The sequence below is a fragment of the Pyrus communis genome, chromosome 3 (genome assembly GCF_041283825.1).
Source record: "Pyrus communis isolate YQ-2024b chromosome 3, ASM4128382v1, whole genome shotgun sequence".
Taxonomy (NCBI): domain Eukaryota; kingdom Viridiplantae; phylum Streptophyta; class Magnoliopsida; order Rosales; family Rosaceae; genus Pyrus; species Pyrus communis.
This window is the reverse complement of record NC_142567.1, coordinates 29,631,696-29,654,196: the sequence shown is the minus strand read 5'-3', so window position 1 is coordinate 29,654,196 and position 22,501 is coordinate 29,631,696. Positions and strand designations below refer to the sequence as shown.

The following is a 22,501-nucleotide window of genomic DNA, read 5'->3' as shown; positions in this document are numbered from 1 at the left end:
CACAACAATTGAATCAAACCGACTCCAAAACTCCGTTGCGTCTTCTCTACCATCTCCTTCTCTCTATTTTGAGACAATTAGGGTTTGCAATTAAACCAGACTCACATCCCTGTCCTCGGTTTGGTTTCATTGTAACTTACAGCGCAAGTAATACCTTAACCAAAAACGAAACAATCCAAGTTATATAACAATGGCGGATTCTCCTTGGTCAAATTCAATCAGGCATCATTTTCTTGCAAAACCAATATCAGAGTCAGTGACGGCGGTCTGTCCTCGGTCCTCAGTCGCACACATCTCAGTTAATCCGGATTCGAACATAACCATGAGCATCACAAGCCCGCCTACCATGAAGCACTCATCACCTACGAAAGCAGAGCCGAAGGCCCCTTTGCTTTCAATCTTGTTCTACAAAAGAAAATCCATGGCCTTCGCTTATGTATTCATGTTTGCCTTCATCGCCTGCACTTTCTTTTTGGTTTTCAGCCCGTCTCGCCAAAACGGCTCTCTTCCTCTCCGCTTCAAGAACCTGCTTCATGCCTCCTTCTACTCTTCTTCTCAGAACCCTAATGCACATTTGGAGCTTTCTCGGAGAGACCCTTTTTCCAGGAAACCTAATTTTTCGCCACAGTTTTATGAGATTGCAAGTTTGAAGGGTCATAAGGTGGATAAGCATGAGATTGGTCTCTCTCAATTTCCGAAAAAAAACGAAAGCTTGAAGGGAGATAATAACAATGCTCAATCATCCAACCCCATTCTTTTATTGTCCAACAACACGGAAATTGAATTTTCCGGGAAAATGGAGGGTTCCAGGAGAAGAACCGAGACCAAGAAGCATGCACATTCACATTCTCCTTCTTCGAAAGATTCAAATGGAAAACGTGGCTCGAAGAAGAAAACTGATAGTAAAAAGGTGTCATCTAAGAAGCAAGGGAAACAGAGTGAGTTGAAGTCCAAGTTGATGAATGGCTGTGACATATTTGTTGGAAGATGGGTGAGAGATGATTCGTACCCACTTTATGCTCCGGGGTCTTGTCCTTGGATCGATGAGCCTTTCGATTGTTTTCTGAATGGAAGGCCAGACAATGGATACGAGAGGTATAGATGGCAACCAAAACGTTGCAATATCCCAAGGTAATTAATTTGCGGACTTTTCTACTTATAATTGGAGTACGCTTTGTTCATGCTATGTTTTATATGCTTTTACTTCTAACCCAAGGTAACCTCTAAGAGTGTTTATACTTCAAGTTGCTCTAAGTTCAAACTGATTTTCGTAATGGCGTGCATTTATATCGCATTTGCTACATTGGTTCTGTTAATAAAGCTTGTTGGTTCCGGTGTTGCGCAGGTTGAATGGTAAGAAGATGTTGAGATTGTTGACGGGGAAGCGTGTGGTTTTTGTCGGCGATTCTCTCAACAGGAATATGTGGGAGTCTTTGCTATGTGTTCTTAGAAACTCAGTGGATGATAAGAACAAAGTCTATGAAGTTTCTGGTAGGCAAGAATTTCGCACAGAGGGCTCTTACTCCTTTGTGTTTGAGGTATGACAGTTTCGATTTCATAGCCTCAAATTCTTCCTTCTTACCTTTTGGCTTTGTTGGTCTTAAGTAATATTAATGTATTTGTTCTTGAATGGATCAATAGGAGTACAATTGTTCCGTGGAGTTCTTTCAATCACGGTTTCTAGTTCAAGAGTGGGAGATGCTGGAACCAAGTGGATCAAAGAAGGAAACGCTTCGCATTGATTTGATTGAGAGGTCCTCTGACAACTACAAAAATGCAGATGTTCTCATCTTCAACACAGGTCACTGGTGGACTCATGAGAAAACTTCCAGCGGGTAATTCTCCTGCTCCAATTCACTCTATGTCATGGATTTTTGGAAAGTAGTCACTAGGCAGCGAAGTTAAAATATTTATAAATCTTGCAGGAAGGGTTACTATCAAGAGGGTAGCCATATTTATGGTGAACTGAAGGTTGACGATGCATTTCACAAAGCTTTAACAACATGGGCTAGATGGATCGACACCAATGTAAATCGTAAGAAAACTGCTGTTTTCTTCCGGGGCTATTCACCTTCTCACTTTAGGTACATTTTGAAGACATGAAATACTTCACCTTGGTTAACAAATGTATTGCATCTTGCTAATTTTTTTACTCGCAGAGGCGGAGCTTGGAATTCTGGAGGGCATTGCCATGGCGAAACAAAGCCAACTACCAGCTTGGAATCCACGGAATATGGAGAAGAGTATCCGACAAACATGAAAATCTTTGATTCGGTACTCAGTGGGATGAAGACGCCAGTCAACTATCTGAACATTACAACAATGACTGATTTTCGGAAGGATGCTCATCCATCGATTTACAGAAAGCCGAATTTAACTGATGAGGAGCGAAAACCGCCTATGATCCAGGATTGCAGTCACTGGTGCCTCCCTGGCGTTCCTGATACATGGAATGAACTTATATATGCTCAACTCCTCAAACGTAACCAGAAACAACATAGACAGAAGAAACAGCAAAATCAGAGGGCAACTTAAATATGGAGAAAAAAAATTATGTAGTATACATATTTGATTGGAAAGCTCCCCATATGGAGAATATCGAACATGTATGCTCGATTGTATAGATAGAAACGAAGGATAAGAGCAAAAGTTGTAGACTTGTAGTTAGGCAAAGAGGTGGGCCAATGTGGTTTAGTGAAAAATTGTGTTTCCAGTGTTGGGACAATGGTGGTGAGGAAAATAGAATTTAGCCCTTGCGTCCTCTCCGGTGCATTTGAAGGAGAGGCTTGAAAAATTGGTGACCCGAAACAGCGAGTGCTGGTGATCATGGTGGTCGCAGAAGCTGGTTTTGGTATTTAGAAGGTCATGAATATAAAATGCTGGTATAGTACTGGTTTAACGCCCCAATGTGCAGTTGTGGTTGCAACTTTAAGAGCCTTAAAATGCTTGCATGACTGAGAATGTGGCTCTGGCTGAAGCCGGTTACATGAATTTTTCCAGGCATATCTCAAACATGAAGCACTAGAGTGTAAGCGTGGTTGTTACTGCGAACAAATTTTCGATTGATAGTGAAGCAGAACTAAATGCAGTCAGAAATGCAGCATTGTGCAGCCGGGGCATATGAGCACTTAATTATACTCATCGTGCACTTTGTGGAAAAGAAGCGGTTAGTCACTTCATCCAATTAGTCTTATTATTGGCAAAAGGAATTGGACATCAATTTCTTGTATCCGAAGAAATGAGTCACCATTAATATCGACACATATGAGATCGCCAGCCCTTCGGGAGTTCCTCTATTTTCTTCTTGCTTGCATTGCAGATCCTACTAAAACGTTCAATCCCAGTTTTATACTGTGGTTGGAACAACGAGCACAATGCCGGATTTTCCGACTAGGCCTCGCTTCTATCACATTGATCTTGACACCACCTATCGGAAATTAGGTTATTAGCCTTGCTTGAAAATCAATGTATATGGCTTTCATATGCTCACTGAAGCAACATTTTCCGACGTTCATCAAACGAAAGCCGGCCACCATCTCTTCCCCCTTACAAATTACACTTCTGCAAACTTCTGTTATTGTGCTCTTTGATTGCTATGTCAGTTTTTTGCATTACCAAATAACAATGTCACAAATAAAAACAAATTTTTGCGTCACCTTTTTTAGCTTCGTTATGTACAAATGCTGTTAAAATTTAATCACATTATAATTTCCTCCTTCAAACATTGACTCCACTCTTTTTTTAACTATTATTAAAAAGAGAGAGAATATTCGAAATTATTACATTAATTTAAGAAAATCAAAATTTCAAACCCAAAAATGCATGTGGGGTTCGAAACGTCTAGGGTTCGAAACATTGAATCCACTCTGCATGCCACTTTTACTACGAAAAAGGGCACCACTTTAATTTTGTTTTACTATCATTCTTGGCTGTTCATGATTTCACTTTAACTACAGAACATTTAATTGATAATACTCAAATGATAAAAATATTAATCCAATGTTACAGCATTTATCTTGGTTTTCTAATGGAATAAAAAAATAATTGAACTCATACTGCTATCACATTTATGATATGGATAAGGTATTTCACATTAGTTTAAGTGTGTATAATACTTGTATATAAAAAACAAACAACTTAAGTTTAATATCTATAACACCACTGATATACTAATATGAGTTTACTTTGTTAATATCACACTTACGAGCGTAATATATCACAATCATAAATTCAATGTATTGCTATTACACTCAAATTTTTTTTTTTCTTACAAAAAAAAAATGCCACTTGTTCATAAATTATTATTACATCTGCATGTTTTTTAATGGTCAATTACATCTGCATTCTTATGTTGAAAAATAGCAACTTTCAATTTTCCAAAAAAAAAAAAAAAAAAAAAAAAAAAGAGAGCAACTTTCAACTGTGCAAGTAGACTAACCGCCAAACTGAAAAGTGGCCTACACAGCAGAAACTAAGGAAAAGCAACTCTTCCACCGACACCGGTCACAAGCTCTCAAACAATGGCGGATTCCCCAAGCCAGACAACCCCACAACCCACAAAGCACCGCCACTCCCCCACGATCCCAAGACCAGAGGCCTCCTCCAAGCCCTCTCTTTCTTCCCCACTCTTCTTCCCCTCCAGAAGAACCGCCGCCTTTGCCTATGGCTTCTCGTTCTTCTGCATCGCTTGCACTTTCTTCCTGGTTTTCAACCCATCTGGCTACTCTTTCCCTTTCGGCTTTAAGAACATCTTCAAAACCCCTTTTGAACTTTCCCGGGAAACCCCATTTTCCTGGAAAGCTGAATATTTCCCGCGTTTGGATGAGAGTGGAGGTTTGCAGTCTGATCCTCCGATGGCTAGTGCGCAACTGCCGGACCCAATTCTTTTCTTGCCCCAAGAATCCAATCAGACTTCGTCCCAGAACACTACGATTCAAGTAACTGGGAAAATGGGATTTTCCGGGAAACTGGAGGGTTCAAGAAAAAATGAATCTTTTGGTAAAGATTCTGATGGGGTTTTGGGGCAAGCAGTGGCATTGACCTCGAAAAAGAGTGATGATGCTAATGAGGCATTGTCGGAATCTGAGAAGCAGAGCAGTCAAACTCAGCCTGGTTTTGAATTTTCGAGGGATGATTGTGACCTATTTGATGGAATGTGGGTGAGAGATGATTCGTATCCGCTTTATGCTCCGGGTTCTTGTCCTCTTATTGATGAATCCTTCAATTGTTTTCTTAATAAGAGGCCGGATAATCGCTACGAAAAGTATAGATGGCAACCCAAACATTGCAATCTTCCAAGGTGCAGGGCTGTTTTGACTTCTGATTTAAAAGCATGTTTTGTTTACGCACTGTATTGCATTTGGTTTTGCTTCTAAATTAAGGTAATTTTGCATGACTAGTTCAACTTCTAAAGTTAGCAGTTTTAGGAATTTGTGCTTGTTATGGTTGTTTTTCATAAGTGCAAATTTACTTGTTTGCAAATTAATCTTGTGAGGATCAATATAACAATTACTTGTTATGACAGTTTAAAATTCACACTGAATTTCTGTTTTTAAAAACAACGGAGTTTCGTTGTGTGTACTAATGTGTCTGCGTGTGTATGTTTATGTGCTTATGCATTCGATGTATCGTTTTTGTTGAATAAACCTTGTTGGTTCAGATTTGGTGATGCTGGTTTCTGGTGAACTTTTTGTGCAGATTGGATGGTAAGAACATGTTGGGACTATTGAGAGGAAAGCGACTGGTTTTTGTTGGGGATTCTCTTAATAGGAATATGTGGGAGTCTTTGCTATGTCTTCTTCGAAATTCAGTGGATGACAAGAGTGGAGTTGTTGAAGCCTTGGGTAGGAGCGAATTTCGTTCAGAGGGTTCTTACTCTATCGTATTCAAGGTATGTTCACTATCCGTTGTCTCTGACTTGGAATTCATAGCCTGATAAATTCTTCCTTCTCTCCATTGGATTTGTTTCGTTGTTGAATTTCATTTTGACAAGAGTGAATTAAATAGTTCACAACACTAGAGCAGATATAATTTGCTAATGACTTGAGATTTCCAATTCAAACAAGTAGAAATATTTACATGTTTATTTTGCTGGAGTGGATGAATAGGAATACAATTGCTCAGTGGAGTTCTTTCGATCGCCATTTCTAGTTCAAGAATGGGAGATGGCAGATGCAAATGGATCAATAAAGGAAACGCTTCGCCTTGATTTGATTGAGAGATCCTCCGATAAGTACAAAACTGCAGATGTTCTCATCTTCAACACAGGTCACTGGTGGACTCATGAGAAAACTTCCAGAGGGTTAAACTCATTCTCTCTCTCACTCTATGTCATTAATTAATTTTCGGAACTCGGAAATACTAAATGAATATAAGAATCTTGCAGGAAGGGTTACTATCAAGAGGGTAGCAACATCTATGATGTATTGAACGTTAAAGAGGCATTTCGGAAAGCTTTAACGACATGGGCAAGATGGGTGGATACCAACTTAAATCCTGAGAAAACTATTGTTTTCTTCCGGGGCTATTCGCCTAATCACTTTAGGTACGTAGACCACATCCAGTACTTTTTTACTTTTAAAACCTCACGGTTCGTTCACAAATATACAGCATCTTCATAATCCTTTTACCCTTTGCAGAGGTGGAAGATGGAATTCGGGAGGGCAATGCCACGATCTGATAGAGCCACTTGCAAAGGAGACAACTAGAGGAAAATATGCATCAAAATTGAGAATATTTGACTCAGTAATCACGGGAATGAAGACGCCAATATTCTATCTAAACATTACGAGAATGACCGATTTCAGGAGGGATGCTCATCCATCGATTTACAGAAAGCAGAATTTTACAGAGGAGGAGAGGAAATCACCTTTGAGATACCAGGATTGCAGTCACTGGTGCCTCCCTGGTGTTCCTGATACATGGAATGAGCTTCTATATGCTCAGCTCGTTCGACATAACCAGAAGCAGCAACAGCAGCAGCGTCAAGACCAACAGCAACAGAAACCCTAGATAAATGATTAGACAGATGCCTTGTATAGATGGGATCATGTCAAAATAGTTTTGGAGAAAATGTTTTCTGTTGTATCTTTCAGTAGAATTGTAGGAGGAAACAAAATGATGTGATATTCTTTGTAAAATCGAGTCTCGGTAATATAAGCTGATAACATCTTTGTGCAAATTGAAGTAAGATGATAATTGTGAGTTCTGTCATATAAGTTCAAAGATGAGATCGGTGCTTTCGTAGCCATGATCGTCACAACCATCATACGAAGCAAAAGCTTAGCTAGGTTTACGATTACACAACCTTGATTATTTCAAATAATGCTCAATACCAGAGTAGCAGAAGATCCATATTGTACGGTGTTAAATAAACAAACTGGTCCACATGAAGCAAGTGAATGAGATCCGTCAGTAGACTCAGCACAGCCTTAGGAGAAAGACTTAACTACCACCAAATAGGCGATCGTGATGGTATTCCAAACTAATTTCGTACTACATGTGAGCGATATTTATTTAGAAAATAGTCACAATGGCGTACACGTTACAGCTGTAAATCCTTCTCCAGCCCCCTGCAAAGAACACATGAAATATGCATATATGAATCTGTACTCTGTGTGTGAAGGAAACAAAATGCTCCAATGAAGCAAGTGAGATCATGATAAGCTCATATTTATATAAATTTTACATCAAATTCATTTTTCTTTTCTTAGTTAGTTCCTTATATTTTTGAGCTATTTACTTTGTTTTTGTGTTTCGTAGGATTTGTCAAGCAAATAAAAGAAAAATAGCACAAGTGGAATTTTAAGTAACAAATTCGTCAAAACTGCCTATGCAAATCAGCTGACTTTGGAAGCAAGTTGCAGACACCTAAGAATGAATTAGAGAATGAGCCTTATATGCTTGGAAAGCTACATATGTTTATTTTCTGGAACATTTCGTGGATTGTTAATATCATTTTTCTAGAAGAAGTTATGGCCGTTTTAACACTGAAAGGTTCTCAAGAGGCTGAGCAGTTTGTAACTGACAAGAAAGCATTGAAAGCAATAAATCCAATAAATCTAGATGCCAAAACTGATGCAATCAAGAACAAACCAGTTGACACCTATTCAAATATCAAAGGAAATGAAATTAAAGATGAGGATTAAGAGGGAGTAATTGGCATAAAGGCTACCCAAGGAGTTACAATTGTTTTACCATTTCCTCTCACTTATTGTCATCACTAAATGGCTATTAGTAGGTGAGTTAAGAAGAAGAAAATGATGCAGCAAGAATTGATTTAAAAACAACGTTGGGGAAGGAAGGAAAGGGAGGGAAGCCTCGGTCGATTTCTTTCGATTCTATTTTCTCAAACTCATGTCTATCTTTTATTTTAATTTAAGGATTGTGTTACTAAATTTTTAGAAGTTAGGGGCTGTTTTGAAGCCCCGAATATGATTGCAATTTTGTTATGACATTTCGTTTGAATTACTTTTATGAATGGATGAAAATTGGTTCACTACTTGTCTTATTGATGAATTCTTTGTGTTTTCTACGGATGCATACTTAATAAGCATATTTAGGATTCTAATGTTATGAATATGTGTGTGTCTGCCTTGTCGAATAAGGACCTACATATGTTCTAGAGTAGTACTTGTTAATTGCGATTAACATGTGAACTAATTTCTAGGATAAGTAAGACAACGCCAGAACTTACGATGCCTTGTGATGACTCAAACTCTTTTCGTTCTTAATGATTTCTACTTGTTAAATCTATGAACACACCGTTCTAGATTGCATGTTAGGGACTAAGTTAAGTTGAAAACGCCATTGTCTTAACATACTACATAAGAAAGAGTAATAAGTTGAGTTCTAACATTAAGCCAACTTGAGCATCTTCATCTGGAAATAAAAGGAATTTGAATGAAACATAACATGTTTGCATGATTATTTGATGGTGGATAGCAATTCCCCTAACTCGTTTTTCTTAACTTGTTAACTACAATCTATTTTTATTATTTAAAATCTGTCTCTGTCTTGGTTTTGTTCAATTTAATTTAAATATCAAATCAACTCCAAAAATCCCAAAAATTTGTGTGAGTGTAGCTCTATGTGTCTAGTTTCTGCATATAAAATTTCGTAGACTTTAGATAAGTGTAAGTCAGTCTAATAATTATTTTTTGGTGGCTGGCCAGTAGGGATAGCAGCCCAGTTTTGTGACATTTTAAGTAGTTAGATAAAACAATCTTTTGCGGGAAAGACCCTTATTTTCATATGCTACAATTGACAAATTTTAGTGTTAATAAAAAAAATTAATGGGACATTTGTGTGCTATTTTGTGATGTGCTTTTAATCCTATCAGATCACTCAGCACGGCCCAAGAAGAAAGACTTGCCTACACCGATTATGCACATCTGATCTGACCATTGTGTTAATTTAATTTGTAGAAATGAAACTAGGGGTTTCAAAAATTGAGGAATATTCAGCAGCATAAAGGTGATGTTACCACTAGTTATAGAAACATGCGGGCCTTTGGATTGTTTGATGGATGTGTTTTGAGTCAAACAATTACTAGAAGAGCATAGAATATCCATTATGTTGGTTAATGATGAACTTTTGCAGGTTGGATGGTAAGAACATAATGGGATTATAGTGAGGAAAGCGCCTAGTTTTTGTTGGTGCGTGATTCTCTTTGAGGGAATATGTTAGATCATCCATCTGTCTGTGTCTTGTTAGAAGTTCAGTGGATGATAAGAGCGGAGTTGTTGAAGCCTCTCGTAGGAGCAAATTTCGTACACAAGGATCTTGCTCGTTCATAGTTAAGGTATGTTGTTCATTAGCCATTTCGTTACAAGCAGAGTGAATGAGAAAGTTCGCACCACTGGATACAATTTGCTATGACTTGAGATTTCCAATTCAAACAAGTAGAAATTTATGTTTGTAGTGGAATGGATCGATAGGAGTATAGCCGTTCGGTGTAATTCCTTTAATCACCATTTCTAGTTCAAGACTAGGAGATGCCTCCAAGTTAACTGAGTTTTCTTTTGCCATTCTTTGTAAGAAACTAATAAAAAGGGTTTGAAAACTTTCAGTTTTAATGATAAGGACAAAATAAAGGGTAAAGTAAATAGTGATATGATTGACTTTTTAGTGTAAAAATGTGATTTTTCGTTAAAGTGAACAGTACTGTGGGCTTTTCATTAAAACTCCCTTCTTTGTAAGCTGAAAAACACTCAAGAACAAGGACATGCAGAGACAAGCCTGAGGATACCCGCCCTGATACCATGTGGAAAAATGATAAGGGTGTGTGTGTGTGTACATATATATTCAATAACATTTCAATTATATGTCACACTGATTACAGAGGACGTCTAAGTAGCAACAAGGAGAAGATGTACACACCACAACTTTCTCCTTAAGTAAATGATTTCATGAATTAAGAGTGAAACAAATATAGATGAATTAAGGCAAATGATTTCATGAATAAGAGTGAAACAAATAATTAACTAGTTTTACATAACCTTAATTAATTTAATTAATATTCAGCTACCAAAGTAGCAGCTGATCCATATGAATCTCCATTAACCCTACGGCAGTTCAATCGAATCTCTCCATCAGTACCGGTCAAGGGGCTTATATTCCCCATTTTAATCATGGATTCCACGAAACTCTCAAAGAATGCGCTCTGATTAGTGCTGAAGTTGTTAACAATGCCGATGGTATCAGCCCCGCTAGTTGAAAACAGCTCTTGATCGCTTTGGAGCAAGCCTTGCTGGACTTGAAGATTCGAGAAATACTTTGCATCAAAAGTGTCGGGCGTTACAGGATCCAAATTGGTTAGCACACTGCTATTCCCATTCTGCGGGCATATATCACTCAGTGTTTCTAAGTAGGTTGAGTTCAAGGTTGGATCAGGACTGCCTGTGCCGCTGAAGTTATACAATCGATTGGTGAAAGATTGACATCTAGCACGCCCAAATGTGTGAGCACCTGTCAATTTTGCATGTCAAATTTTGTTAATATAAAGTAAAGCAACATAGTGAAGATATTTTTTTTATTTTTTGTAGCCGTGCGATCTGCTTGCTTACCAGATAGTGCAACCAGATCAGTGGTGTTGAGGCCTACAGCTAAGAAGTTGGCCTTGAGTCCATCAAGTGTTAAAGTAGGAGCTGGAATGGCTAAGTTGGCAGCCGTGCGATTCGCTGTTGTGCTATCCCTTCTTCCTAATAGCACTGTCCATGAAGGACCTCCAGACTGTAACCATAGATTAATTACTCAATTACAAAATCTCATGAAACAAAATGCTTTAAATTGTTGTTGAAGCTTGAAATATATACCAAAGCAACAGATTCTTCGGCAGCAATGGCGAGAATATCAGCACAGGAAACGACGGCGGGACAAGCATTCTCCAATGCAGTCTTGATACTGTCCACAATATCAAATCCTCTGACTGAGTTGTTATTTGGAAATGCTGTTTTTTCGCTGTCTATGGTACTGGTAGAACTGGTACTGTTGTCCAACAGAATTGATCCATCGCAACCCTGAAATAGAATCAACAAGTTCTTTTCATCTCAAAATTGCACGTTTGGAATTTCACTTCTTCTGAAGTTCTATAAACAAAGAAGCAGCTGCTAATAAAAGCACTTTTGTGCTTAGGCATTGTTCCGAAGTCCTGTAACATAGAAGCTGCCATATATACAAAGTAATCCTGGTTGGTATTTCAAAGTTGAGTATGCTGTTCAGCTTAAATCTTTGAAAAACTAAAGCATTGCATCTGATATTATGATATATTTTCAGGGAAATTAATATTAATTCCATATGGATAAAAGGAAAAGAAAACCTGCGCAGATCTTTTTGTGCTCCAACTACAAGTTCTATTGCTACATTTGAATTAAAAGGGTTCTTTACAACTACGCTAGTTAAAACTGTCAAGAATGAGCCTCATATTGATGGGAGGAAGGATCTTGAATGAACTTATAAGTAGGTTTATTCCCCATATTGCCCATTGGTCTTATAATAGAACTTCAACTTTCTTAAAAAGCTATCTTAAATAGTCGAAGCACTTAAATCTCCTTGCATTATACACTAAATAAGCATAATACCATAAATCGTACTGGTGCACTGACTACCGAGGCCATTCTTAAACCCAAAATGCTGGACTGGAATTCGTGATAAGAACACCGGCCAAAGAAAGATTTGTAACAAACAAAGGGATCAGAAGCAAAGAAATGAAATATACATTGACGAAGCAATCGTGGAAGTGAAGCCGAGTGAGGCTGGCAGCAATCCGGGGATCGGTCTGCAGAGCCTCTTGAATGACTCCACGCACAATGCTGGTGGCATTCGGGCATGATTCATCATAAAACGTAGGAGTCAACTGAGCACCACATCCTGCACTTGCACACAAGATTAGTAATATTACAAAAATATATTTGTAACAAAATTGAGCGCTACAAGAAGAAGGCATTTTCTTAGGTGGTAATCGATTTTTCTAACGTATGTTCATCAATGCATATGTGAGCCAATTAGTAGGTCTATTTATGGAGTGACAGAAAGGGGATTGGCACCAAATTGACAAGCTTTATTGGATATAAAAATGAAAAGCATGTGTTAGGTAGATAAGTCGATCATGGATTTTAAAGGTCAAATTTAACTTTGATAAATAAATATCTAAGTCCCGTTAGCCCTTTACAACCATGATAAGCTGGAATCCAGAATGTGGTCCCTGGATGCAACATAATCTGCCATGTGAGGATAAAATGATGCGCAGGAAAAAGTTGAGGTTTCAATTCAAAAAGCACCTAATAATTAGAGGCGTATTGAACTTGAAGTGTGGGCAGATAAAAAAAGTTTTTTGATCAATATTGTATCTTGATTGAAATTCAAGCTCCACATTAGAAAACAATGTAATAACTATCACTGCAAGAAAATGAGACAATATTTGTAAATTATCTTTTCTTATTAAAAATGAAAATGAGAGTAATTCTAACATTAGTTGAATAAGTAGATAAATAAATTAATGAGTTGAAATAAAGAAGTATCAGAGATATTGTTGCTCTATTAATTACACAAAGACGTATAACATCTTTAGAATTTAACGTATATATACCAGGATAAGATCAAGGGACAAATATTTTTACACTTTTTATAAGCTCTTGGATATTTATTTACATCTAACGCTTCTAGTTAAAGTTAAGATGCTACTAAATGACGGCATTGCTTTAGGTAAAATATTTTGATAAAGGAATTTCGTGAAGTTAAATTAGGTCCAGCCTTCATCTTCCTCCTCTGCCATTTAGGTCAATAACTCTCCAACAACAAAAAAAAAGTTTTGCAATATGCCATTGACGAAATTCATCTTTAACTTTAGGGGTGTGATATCCACACACCCCATTTTATTTTTTACACACCTTTTTAATTTTCGGCCGTTGGATCGGATGAATTGAAGAAGATCAATGGATAGAAATTATCAAGGGGTGTGTGAGAAGTAAAATAGGGTGTGTGGATAGCACACCCCTAACTTTAATGCATTGAAATAATATGGGTTGCCTTCCTCATTCAATTACAATTTTCCTCCTGAAATAATATCCAATTAACCATCATATATCATATGGTTATTTATTTTGTAGAATTTTGTTGTAAAAAATTCATGTGATAAACATTTTACATGCATATATGGTTATTCGTTTTGTAGTTTTTGTTTCAAAAAATCCATGTTATAAACATGTTACATGCGTATTGTGATGACTTACCACCAAAGCATTAATGGAGGGCTTCCTCCCTCCTTGTTGTTTTCTTTTGCTTTCCTCCCAATTTTAATTTTTTTTGCAACAATATATTAAATAGCAAACAATCAACTACTCAACATTGTACCATTAATCACATAGTTGGAATTTAAGTGAATCTCCATCCCCCAATCTCCATAGATGTACTTGGCTTTGGCTGCGAATCCACAAGATCAGTCAACTAGGCTTCTAGGGTTTTTGTTGTTTGAGCGAAATTCTCAGTTTTTATTCATTTTAAGTTTTAATCTTTATTTGTTTATATATTATATTAGTTATAATCAATGTCATCATTCATGTTATTTAAGACTAAAAGCCTCCACATTATTCTTAATCAAAACCTTTGGATGTTATAAAATTTAAAAGTTCAAAAGAAATATTAATGTAAAAAATATTTATCTCTTGATCGTATTCCATATGTACATGAGTTATTATTTATAGAAATTTAAACTGAATAAGCAAAACGTGGCTAACATCTCTAGAAATTTAACCTTTCTACAATAGCCACTACTTACTTTAATTTTAGTCCTGCATCATGGTCTGGTTTCGTGATGTTATAAGGGGTGTAACGTCATTGCAACACACACCATGCCATTATTGAAGATGAAAGGGTATCTGATGGCCTGCCATGTCCTCCCCTCCTTTTGAGTTTTTCAGGGCTTAGCTGGGTGGGAGGTTTAAAGCTTGACCATGTTGCTCTTCCCAGCTTTTCCCTCTTGCCTTTGTCCTTGGGAGCTGCTGTCTCTCTATTTTTTGCTCCTTTTTTCACGTTCTGTTTTTATCGTTAGCTTGGTTTGGTCCGTACGTGACCTCGCCTAGTTGTCGTGGGATTTTTTACAATATTCCGAGATATCTTGAATGTTTTAGATTTTTTGTTTAAAAATACAAAAAAAAAAAAAAAAAGATCTAACTGTTAAAACATTCGGAGTTCTATACTCCAAAGCATCCTAAAATTTTTGTTTGTTGTATGACTTCGGATTTTTGCCTTTTTTTCCGAGATTCTCTACGGACTCCATGAACAAACTTTACAATTTCCCCCTTCCATCACAAGAACACTACATAAATTAGACAAATAAGGAGAGATATCATGCTAACCAAAGAAAATCATAACTTGATTACACATACGATTACCTCTAATCCATGTCCAAAGCACACTAATAGGAGCAGTCAAATTACTAAAAATCTGGATAATTAAAATGATATAATTTCTAAAATAGCCCAGAGGTATATAGTGTGTTCTAAAAAATAAATTCACAAAGCATAGCTTTAAAGTTGCCACGGACTCATAACCACAAAAAAAAAAAAAAAATGATTATATGGATCAAAGTCAATGAACTTAAATTGATAAGTAAGTTTTAAGATTAAACATAATAATTTTCGTAGGAATTGGTTCTGTATCGAATTATCACAAAAATATATGCCTTGACTTTAAAGTTTAAACTGGTGGGAATTGGTAGGTAGTATATTGAAGGGATGTGTTATCCACATACCTCATTTTACTTCTCACATACCTTTTGATAATTTATGTTCATTGATTTTCTTCAATTTATCCGATTTGACGGTCAAAAATTAAAAAAATATGTAAAAAGTAAAATAAAGTATATGAATATCATACCGCTATACTGAAATATCTTACGAATATATACCTCGACATTAAACTAGTGTACTAGCCCTGCCCAGTGCCCACAGAGTTGTGAGGTGAGGGGTCTCTGGCTGCTTTTAGGTCATGCAACATTTGTACGCGTGAAAGTGTAGAGCTAGCTTTACTTAAAAGGCAGGACTAAAAGTCCTTCCCCATCTTTCCCCATAAAAAGGGACAGGACTAAAGTAGCGCCACGTTTTGCTTATCGAGTCTCACCTAAAGTAAGGATCATGCCCCCAGTGTCTCTTGGATAAATATAAATTTATGTATGCTAATAAATAATAAATATTAATAAATAATTTAAGAGAATATGAACAAAACAAAATAATATTAGCAGATAAACTGAAGATCGAGACTTGCGTACTATTATGTCCTTGAAACAAAAATTTTGTCTCTACTCAATGCTTGTCATGCATATAAAGGTATATATAATAAGCTTCACCAAGATTCAACGATCTAAGTTAGAATTCCAACACCAGAAAACTTGACTTTTGGAGAATTTCTTTGTGGTTCTCTTAGTAAAAATGTTTGGGATTGTAGAATAATTTTATTTTTCTGTGTTTTAAATGTCATACAGATGGATGTATATAATTTTATTTTTCTGTGTTCTAAATATCATGCAAATGGATTTATGTATAATAAATTTATGCCTGAGTCTGTTGATATATTAATTATCAATTAATTAGTACACCTCAAAATCCAACCCCAAGGTTGAGCCCAAGTTTCTTCTCCATGTTCCATCACTTGAATTGCTTTTTATAAAGGACAAAACCTTATAAAGTGAGAGAACCTTTTGGTAATGACTAGTATGGAACAATGAAATTTCTACTTAAAATTTCCAACATATCCTTGTTAAGAGAGTTTCTTAGTATTGTGTAACAAACGGAGCGAAACTGTAAAAGAAAATTATGTATCTCATGATTATATAATTGGACGGTGATGAGCTAGTCGAGTATATATCTTTATTGTAAGACAGTCTACGTATTTACCTGTTTAGTTCTGGTCAGACATGCATGCATGCACATGTGTGGAAAAGGTTTGTTCGAAATGATTAATGTGTTGGAAGGTTATTTCGGAATCTTGAAATGCATGCATGGGAAGCAGCAGGGAGTACTAAAATTATAATGGGGGCGTATGTTTGCCCTTATTAAGTGTTATTGGACTAGACTGGACTAATTATTAATCCAGTTGTTTGTTCCGTAGTGGTATTATATTTAATGAGATTAAAGGGGACTCCAAACTTCTTCACTAGGAGTTCTTAGCGAGACCTCCCAAAACCCATGGGATTGCTAAGACCTTGTCTGCTCCGTCTTCGTATGCTCCCTCTCATCCTCTCTTTGCTCTCTGTTCTCTTGAGCATCGACAGCTACCATCACATCACAACTCGCCAACTTTAGCGAGATCACACCACTAGCCCACCACCACTCTCTCCCTCTCGCCTCACCCTGAACCTAGAATTTCGAACTGAGGCAGATCCTGCTTTTACCGTCGTCCGTCCAACTCTAGCCGTTTGCTTTGCTGCACTTCGAACTCGACCTCGGACTTGTCAACTTCGCACAATTGACAGGATCTTGTGAACCCAACGGTGGGTGAGCCACCCAGTGCGCTCGAAGGAATATGGGAGGCCAAAAATGTTGAAGCCACAACAACGTGTTCTCTGCCAAGGGCAGTGGCTTGGGATTCTTGTTTTCATTTGGTTTTGATTTAAATTGGGTTTTGATTTTGAACTAGGTTTGATGTGATTTGGAATTGGCATTTGATTTGCTCTGCAATTGTTTGAATGATCTGCAGGTGTGGAATGAATTTTCGGGAGAGAAGAAGAGAATTTAGAAAAAAGAAAAAGAGATTAAATAATAAAATATTAATATATATTAGATTAAATAATATTATATTAGAATATGTTATTATCTAGTTTCTTAGTTCAACACTACACCAAATACTTTATTAAGTTAGTCTAGCTTAATCTAGTCTAAATCAGTCCAGCTTAGTCCTTAAAACTAATCCAATTCGAGATAATCAGATGCAACAAATGCAACCAATGGTATAGAATTTGTTTCGTACTTAAGTCAACAGGGCATGCATGCGTGTCTTCGGTTACTAGTACTAGCTCTTGGGCAAATTTGGCAGCCTACTCATCTTAATGAGAGAGAATATTGTCCGTGGGTCTTAAATCCTGTTATATTATAATTAATTCAGAAAATTGTTATTTTTTCATTTCAAAAATTTTATTCTATATTCTTCATAAATGTATTTTTTTTTCTTTTTATAAAAAGTTTAAAGTACAAAATAAGATTTTTAGAGTGTCAATAGCAATTTCCTTAATTTAATAGAAATTCTCTTTGTAATTATAGCATGTAGTATAAAAATATGATTTTTAATTGTAATTAGTGTAGAATTTCCACCTCAATAGGAATTAATATAACGTATATATATTGTAATATTTTTCACACATCAATACAAAGAGTCATAATTCTACATGGTATCACTCGTCTAAATTTTCTTAAGTCCTGGCTTTCTGCTCTCCCTTTCTTCCCTGGGCCGTCCCATCATTATTCCTCATGGCATCACCTTCTTCCTCTTTACCCGATCAAAATGCTGCAACCTTCCTTAAACTTTCTACCACCAACTATATTGTTTGGGTTAGTCAACTTATCTTATTGGTCAAGATATCTGGAAATATGTCTATAGTTCTTCTCCCTCTCCCCTCCTTTCCCTATTCGGCCCCATGTCTGCTTCAAGGCCCACGCCCTTCATTCCACAATCAGCATCTGCGCCTGCCTCTGCTGCTTCATATGCGCCACAATCTGGACCTGTGCCCGTGCCTTTTGGACCTTGTGCACAATCCACATGCTCCAGTACTGGACCCGTGTCCACCACTCCTCCAACCAGCTCAATCTCCAGGCCCGTGCCTCTATCTGAACCTGCTATCAATCCTCCTCCACTGCTTTTTCGGCTGTCACATATACTCATTCCGTGGTCGCCGTACTAGATGAGCTATAGCAAGTTTTCTCCTCTTGGATTTAATTTTTACTGGATTTCTGCCATCCAAATAGATTTGTTGACAGTTTTAGCTTTTTCTCTGACTTCCTTTTTAGCCTATGTATCATTCAACATTTTACAAACTATGCCCACTTATCACAAAAATGTTCTTTCGTAATGCTCATATTTCGTTAACCCTTCAAACATCGTAGTTTCTTTGGTTTTAAACCTTGCAATATATTTAGATATGTTAAGGTCACCATCTTGTTCATGGCTGGTCAAGTTTTAGAAGCATAACATTCTTCCATTATGTCGTCATGAATCCAGGTTAGATGATTCATTTATGTATTCTTTCTAAATTGCTTGATACGATACTATTTACAATAATATAAGCTAAATTGGATAGTTATTGAATATTTGTTTCTGGTTTCCTTCTCGGTGCTGAAGATCATCATTCGCAAAAGAAGTGAGCTATCGAAGAGTTCATTATGGACTACTGCGAAGGATTAGAAATATACATATATTTATATTCTTTTTGGGCATTCCATATCTAAAGTTACCTGATGCATAGACCATAAAAACTTGTTTTATTTTTTATTTTTATTTTTTGCGATTGATAGAACGACAACAAAGCTTGCAAGACATGCATTTTGTCATGTTACATGCACAAACAAAATTTATGTGAACTACGTGCTATTTCTATTTCTGCTGCAAAGAAACTATATTTTGTCATTGCAACTTTTGTTAATAGAAACTTTTGAAATCGCCATTTTGATTGTATATTGGCTCTTGATGTCAACTTAATAGAATGTAAATGCAAACTGAATTGCCTATTTTACTGTATCGATTCACCTATCTCTTGGTTTTTCAATTATTTGGAGATGACTGTGTTAATTTGTGGGTTTGTGGTAATTACTCAAGTAAAATGTGCGTTGTCTAGATTGCTGTATTTGAAAATGCGAGTATGTTGCTGCTCCCATTTGAGTGAATTTTTTTGTAGATATTATTCATTGTTGTTGATGATTATAGTTTGAAAATGCGCAGCAGAGAGCTCTAGTAAGTACTAAAGTTGTAATTAGGGAAGGGGTGGGGTGATTGCCTCATGATTGTTGCATTGTAAAATTCACTTCAGTCTCTAGTTAAAATAACACAATACTTCGAAAACCCTGAGATCCCGTGATATAAGCTGATAATATATATCTTCTTCAAATGGATGTGAAGTCGATCTGTCTTTTATTTAAGTTTACTGAGCAAGGGGGACTAGCCATATAAGCTCGAAGGTGAGCTCGGTACTCGTAGTCATGATCATCACAATCATCATATGAAGCATAAAGCTTAACTACTTTTCCATAACATTAAGTTATTTAATTAATTAATACTCAGCTACCAAAGTAGCAGTTAATCCATATGATTCTCCATTAACTCTACGGCAGCTCAATCGAATCTCCCCCTCGGTTCCGGTCAACGGGCTTATATTACCCATTTTTATCATGGATTCCCCGAAACTCTCAAAGAATGCGCTCTGATTAGCGCTGAAGGTGTTAACAATGTCGATGGTATCAGCCCCGCTAGTTGAAAAGAGCTCTTGATCGCTTTGGAGCAAGCCTTCCTCAACCTGAAGATTCGAGAAATACTTTGAATCAAAAGTGTCAGGCGTTACAGGATCCAAATTGGTCAATACACTACCATTCCCATTCTGTGGGCATATCTCACTCAATATTTCTAAGTAGGTTGAGTTCAAGGTCGGATCAGGACTGCCTGTGCCGGTGAAGTTATACAATCGATCAGTGAAAGTTAGACATCTAGCACGCCCAAATGTGTGAGCACCTGTCAATTTTGCATGTCAAATTTTGATACCATAAAGGAAGGGAACATAGATATATTTTTTTTGCAGCCGTCCGATTTGCTTGCTTACCAGATAGTGCAACCAGATCCGTGGTGTTGAGGCCTACAGCTAAGAAGTTGGCCACGAGTTCGTCAAGTGTAAAAGTAGGACCTGGAAGGGCTTCGTTGGCAGCCGTGCGATTAGCTGTTAAGCTATCCCTTCTTCCTAATAGCACTGTCCATGAAGAACCTCCAGACTGCAACCATAGATTAGTTACTCAAATTCCAAATCTCATGAAACAAAATGCTTTAAATTGTTGTTGAAGCTTGAAATGTATACCAAAACAACAGATTCTTCGGCAGCAATGGCGAGAATATCAGCACAGGAAACGACGGCGGGACAAGCATTCTCCAATGCAGTCTTGATATTGTCCACAACATCAAATCCTCTGGCTGAGTTGTTATTTGCAATTGCTGTTTTTTCGCTGTCAATGGTACTGTTAGGATTGGTACTGTTGTCCAGCAGAATTGATCCATCGCAACCCTGAAATATAATCAACAAGTGTTTTTCATCAAAAAGTTGCATGTTTTTGAATTTTGCTTACGTCTCCTGAAGTTCTATTAACAGAGAAGCAGCTGATAATAAAAGCACTTTTGTGCTCAGGCATTGTTCCGAAGTCCTGTAACTTAGAAGCTGCTAATATATACAAAGTAATCTTGGTTGGTATGTTTTCAAAGTTGAATAAGTTGTTCAGCTTAAATCTTTGAAGAACTAATTAAACCTCGCATCTGATACTATGGAGATATTTTCAGGGAAACTAATATTAATTCCATTTGGTTAAAAAGGAAAGAAAACATGGACAGATCTTTTTGTGCTCCAACCAAAGTTCTAAAAGACGTTATGCGATAGTTTGGCGACGGGTTAGAGCCTAACGGCTAGGCGGGGCCCTAGGAGGACTAGACCAATTTAAGCAATTTATTGTATATTGTATAAATAAGTGTTTATTTATATTTCAAAAAACACATAATTGTATTGGATATGTAAATTGCAAGATAAAATAACATATAGATTATAAAGTATTAGGACATATTGTGAATATGGGAAACAAGCATATAATGAGTGTTTATCCAAGTATTCAACGAGTCTCTTACATTTTATTGACAGAAATAAAATGCAAAATGAAAGTTATCAATTTTATGTCTAGTGGAAGTCGCAACCTAGGCGGTGCGTAGGCGGGCTAAGTGGGTGCCTAGGTGGACACCTAAGCGGGTTTAGGCGCACTTTCTTAATTTTCAAACGTCTAGGGACTAATTGAGACGGTGACCAGCTATCTGATGTCTAAGCGGGAATTTTCAGAATAGTGGCTCCAACTACAAGTTCTACTTATTTTAATTAAAAGGGTTCTTCACAAATATGCCCCCTCAAAACTATGTTAAATGGTCAAAGACACTTAAATCTCCTTGCACTATACACTAAATAAGCATAATACCATAAATCGAGCTGGTGCATTAACTACTGAGGCCATACTTAAAACCAAAATCCCGGACTGGAATTCGTGATAAGAACACCGGCCAAAGAAGGATTTGTTACAAACAAAGGGCATCAGAAGCAAAGAAATGAATTATACATTGACGAAGCAATCGTGGAAGTGAAGCCGAGTGAGGCTGGCAGTAATCCGGGGATCGGTCTGCAGAGCCTCTTGAATGACTCCACGCACAATGCTGGTGGCATTCGGGCATGATTCATCATAAAACGTAGGAGTCAACTGAGCATCACCACATCCTGCACTTGCACACAAGATTAGTAACATTGCCAAAACATATCTGTAATACAATTGAGCACTATAAGGAGGCATTTTCTCAGGTGGTGTACGATTTTTCTAACATACGTTGATCAATGCATATGTGAGCCAATCGGTATAGGTCTATTTATGGAGTGACTGAGAGAATTGGTAGATGAGAAACACGCGTTAGGTAGATGTCAAATTAACTTTATTTTATTGGTAAAAAGTTCAAATTAACTTAAATAAATAAAAATCTAAATCCTTTTTCTCCTAGAAAAAGGATTCTCTCTGGATCCCTTCTTCTTAATCCACAAAATTAGAGGATCTATATTATTGAAATTTGATCAAACGGTTGAAATTATTATAACTTTTAAAATGAACTCCTATTTGTAACCGTTAGATAAAATTTTAGCGATATTGATTTCCTGATTTGATGAATTAAAAAGGGATATGAAAGAATTCATTTCCCTTTCCCCTTTACGTGAACCATGGTGATATACTGGAATCCAGAA

At 36.9% G+C, this 22,501-nt stretch overlaps 4 protein-coding genes across 4 annotated transcripts; 2 read left to right on the top strand and 2 right to left on the bottom strand.

The window, feature by feature from the left end:
- Positions 1 to 6: 6 nt before the first annotated feature.
- On the top strand, positions 7 to 2,905 carry LOC137715568 (protein trichome birefringence-like 4). Its single transcript, XM_068454913.2, has 5 exons — positions 7 to 1,131; positions 1,346 to 1,538; positions 1,642 to 1,835; positions 1,926 to 2,084; positions 2,160 to 2,905. The coding sequence occupies exons 1-5, from the start codon at positions 191 to 193 to the stop codon at positions 2,533 to 2,535; spliced, it is 1,863 nt and encodes a 620-aa protein (XP_068311014.2). The 5' UTR covers positions 7 to 190; the 3' UTR covers positions 2,536 to 2,905.
- Positions 2,906 to 4,447: 1,542 nt separating this feature from the next.
- On the top strand, positions 4,448 to 7,180 carry LOC137716379 (protein trichome birefringence-like 4). The gene is made up of 5 exons (XM_068455824.2): positions 4,448 to 5,299; positions 5,698 to 5,890; positions 6,108 to 6,301; positions 6,386 to 6,544; positions 6,639 to 7,180. Exons 1-5 carry the CDS (start codon positions 4,521 to 4,523, stop codon positions 7,009 to 7,011), a joined length of 1,698 nt encoding a protein of 565 aa, XP_068311925.2. The 5' UTR covers positions 4,448 to 4,520; the 3' UTR covers positions 7,012 to 7,180.
- Positions 7,181 to 10,300: 3,120 nt separating this feature from the next.
- LOC137715716 (peroxidase A2-like) lies at positions 10,301 to 12,590 on the bottom strand. The gene is made up of 4 exons (XM_068455056.2): positions 12,218 to 12,590; positions 11,316 to 11,519; positions 11,067 to 11,232; positions 10,301 to 10,968 (listed from the first exon to the last, which is right to left on the bottom strand). The coding sequence occupies exons 1-4, from the start codon at positions 12,443 to 12,445 to the stop codon at positions 10,514 to 10,516; spliced, it is 1,053 nt and encodes a 350-aa protein (XP_068311157.1). The 5' UTR covers positions 12,446 to 12,590; the 3' UTR covers positions 10,301 to 10,513.
- Positions 12,591 to 19,591: 7,001 nt separating this feature from the next.
- LOC137715613 (peroxidase A2) lies at positions 19,592 to 22,109 on the bottom strand. The gene is made up of 4 exons (XM_068454957.2): positions 21,834 to 22,109; positions 20,546 to 20,749; positions 20,297 to 20,462; positions 19,592 to 20,208 (listed from the first exon to the last, which is right to left on the bottom strand). The coding sequence occupies exons 1-4, from the start codon at positions 22,059 to 22,061 to the stop codon at positions 19,754 to 19,756; spliced, it is 1,053 nt and encodes a 350-aa protein (XP_068311058.1). The 5' UTR covers positions 22,062 to 22,109; the 3' UTR covers positions 19,592 to 19,753.
- Between the last annotated feature and the right edge of the window lie 392 nt (positions 22,110 to 22,501).

Coding starts and splice junctions, on each gene's coding strand:
- LOC137715568 (XM_068454913.2), top strand. CDS start 191: ATGGCGGATTCTCCTTGGTCAAATTCAATCAGGCATCATTTTCTTGCA. Junction 1,132..1,345: donor AAACGTTGCAATATCCCAAG/GTAATTAATTTG, acceptor GGTGTTGCGCAG/GTTGAATGGTAAGAAGATGT. Junction 1,836..1,925: donor CATGAGAAAACTTCCAGCGG/GTAATTCTCCTG, acceptor TAAATCTTGCAG/GAAGGGTTACTATCAAGAGG.
- LOC137716379 (XM_068455824.2), top strand. CDS start 4,521: ATGGCGGATTCCCCAAGCCAGACAACCCCACAACCCACAAAGCACCGC. Junction 5,300..5,697: donor AAACATTGCAATCTTCCAAG/GTGCAGGGCTGT, acceptor CTTTTTGTGCAG/ATTGGATGGTAAGAACATGT. Junction 6,545..6,638: donor TATTCGCCTAATCACTTTAG/GTACGTAGACCA, acceptor TACCCTTTGCAG/AGGTGGAAGATGGAATTCGG.
- LOC137715716 (XM_068455056.2), bottom strand. CDS start 12,445: ATGCCTTCTTCTTGTAGCGCTCAATTTTGTTACAAATATATTTTTGTA. Junction 11,520..12,217: donor TCCACGATTGCTTCGTCAAT/GTATATTTCATT, acceptor ATTCTATTTCAG/GGTTGCGATGGATCAATTCT. Junction 10,969..11,066: donor TGATCTGGTTGCACTATCTG/GTAAGCAAGCAG, acceptor CAAAATTGACAG/GTGCTCACACATTTGGGCGT.
- LOC137715613 (XM_068454957.2), bottom strand. CDS start 22,061: ATGCCTCCTTATAGTGCTCAATTGTATTACAGATATGTTTTGGCAATG. Junction 20,463..20,545: donor CCGAAGAATCTGTTGTTTTG/GTATACATTTCA, acceptor CTATGGTTGCAG/TCTGGAGGTTCTTCATGGAC. Junction 20,209..20,296: donor GGATCTGGTTGCACTATCTG/GTAAGCAAGCAA, acceptor CAAAATTGACAG/GTGCTCACACATTTGGGCGT.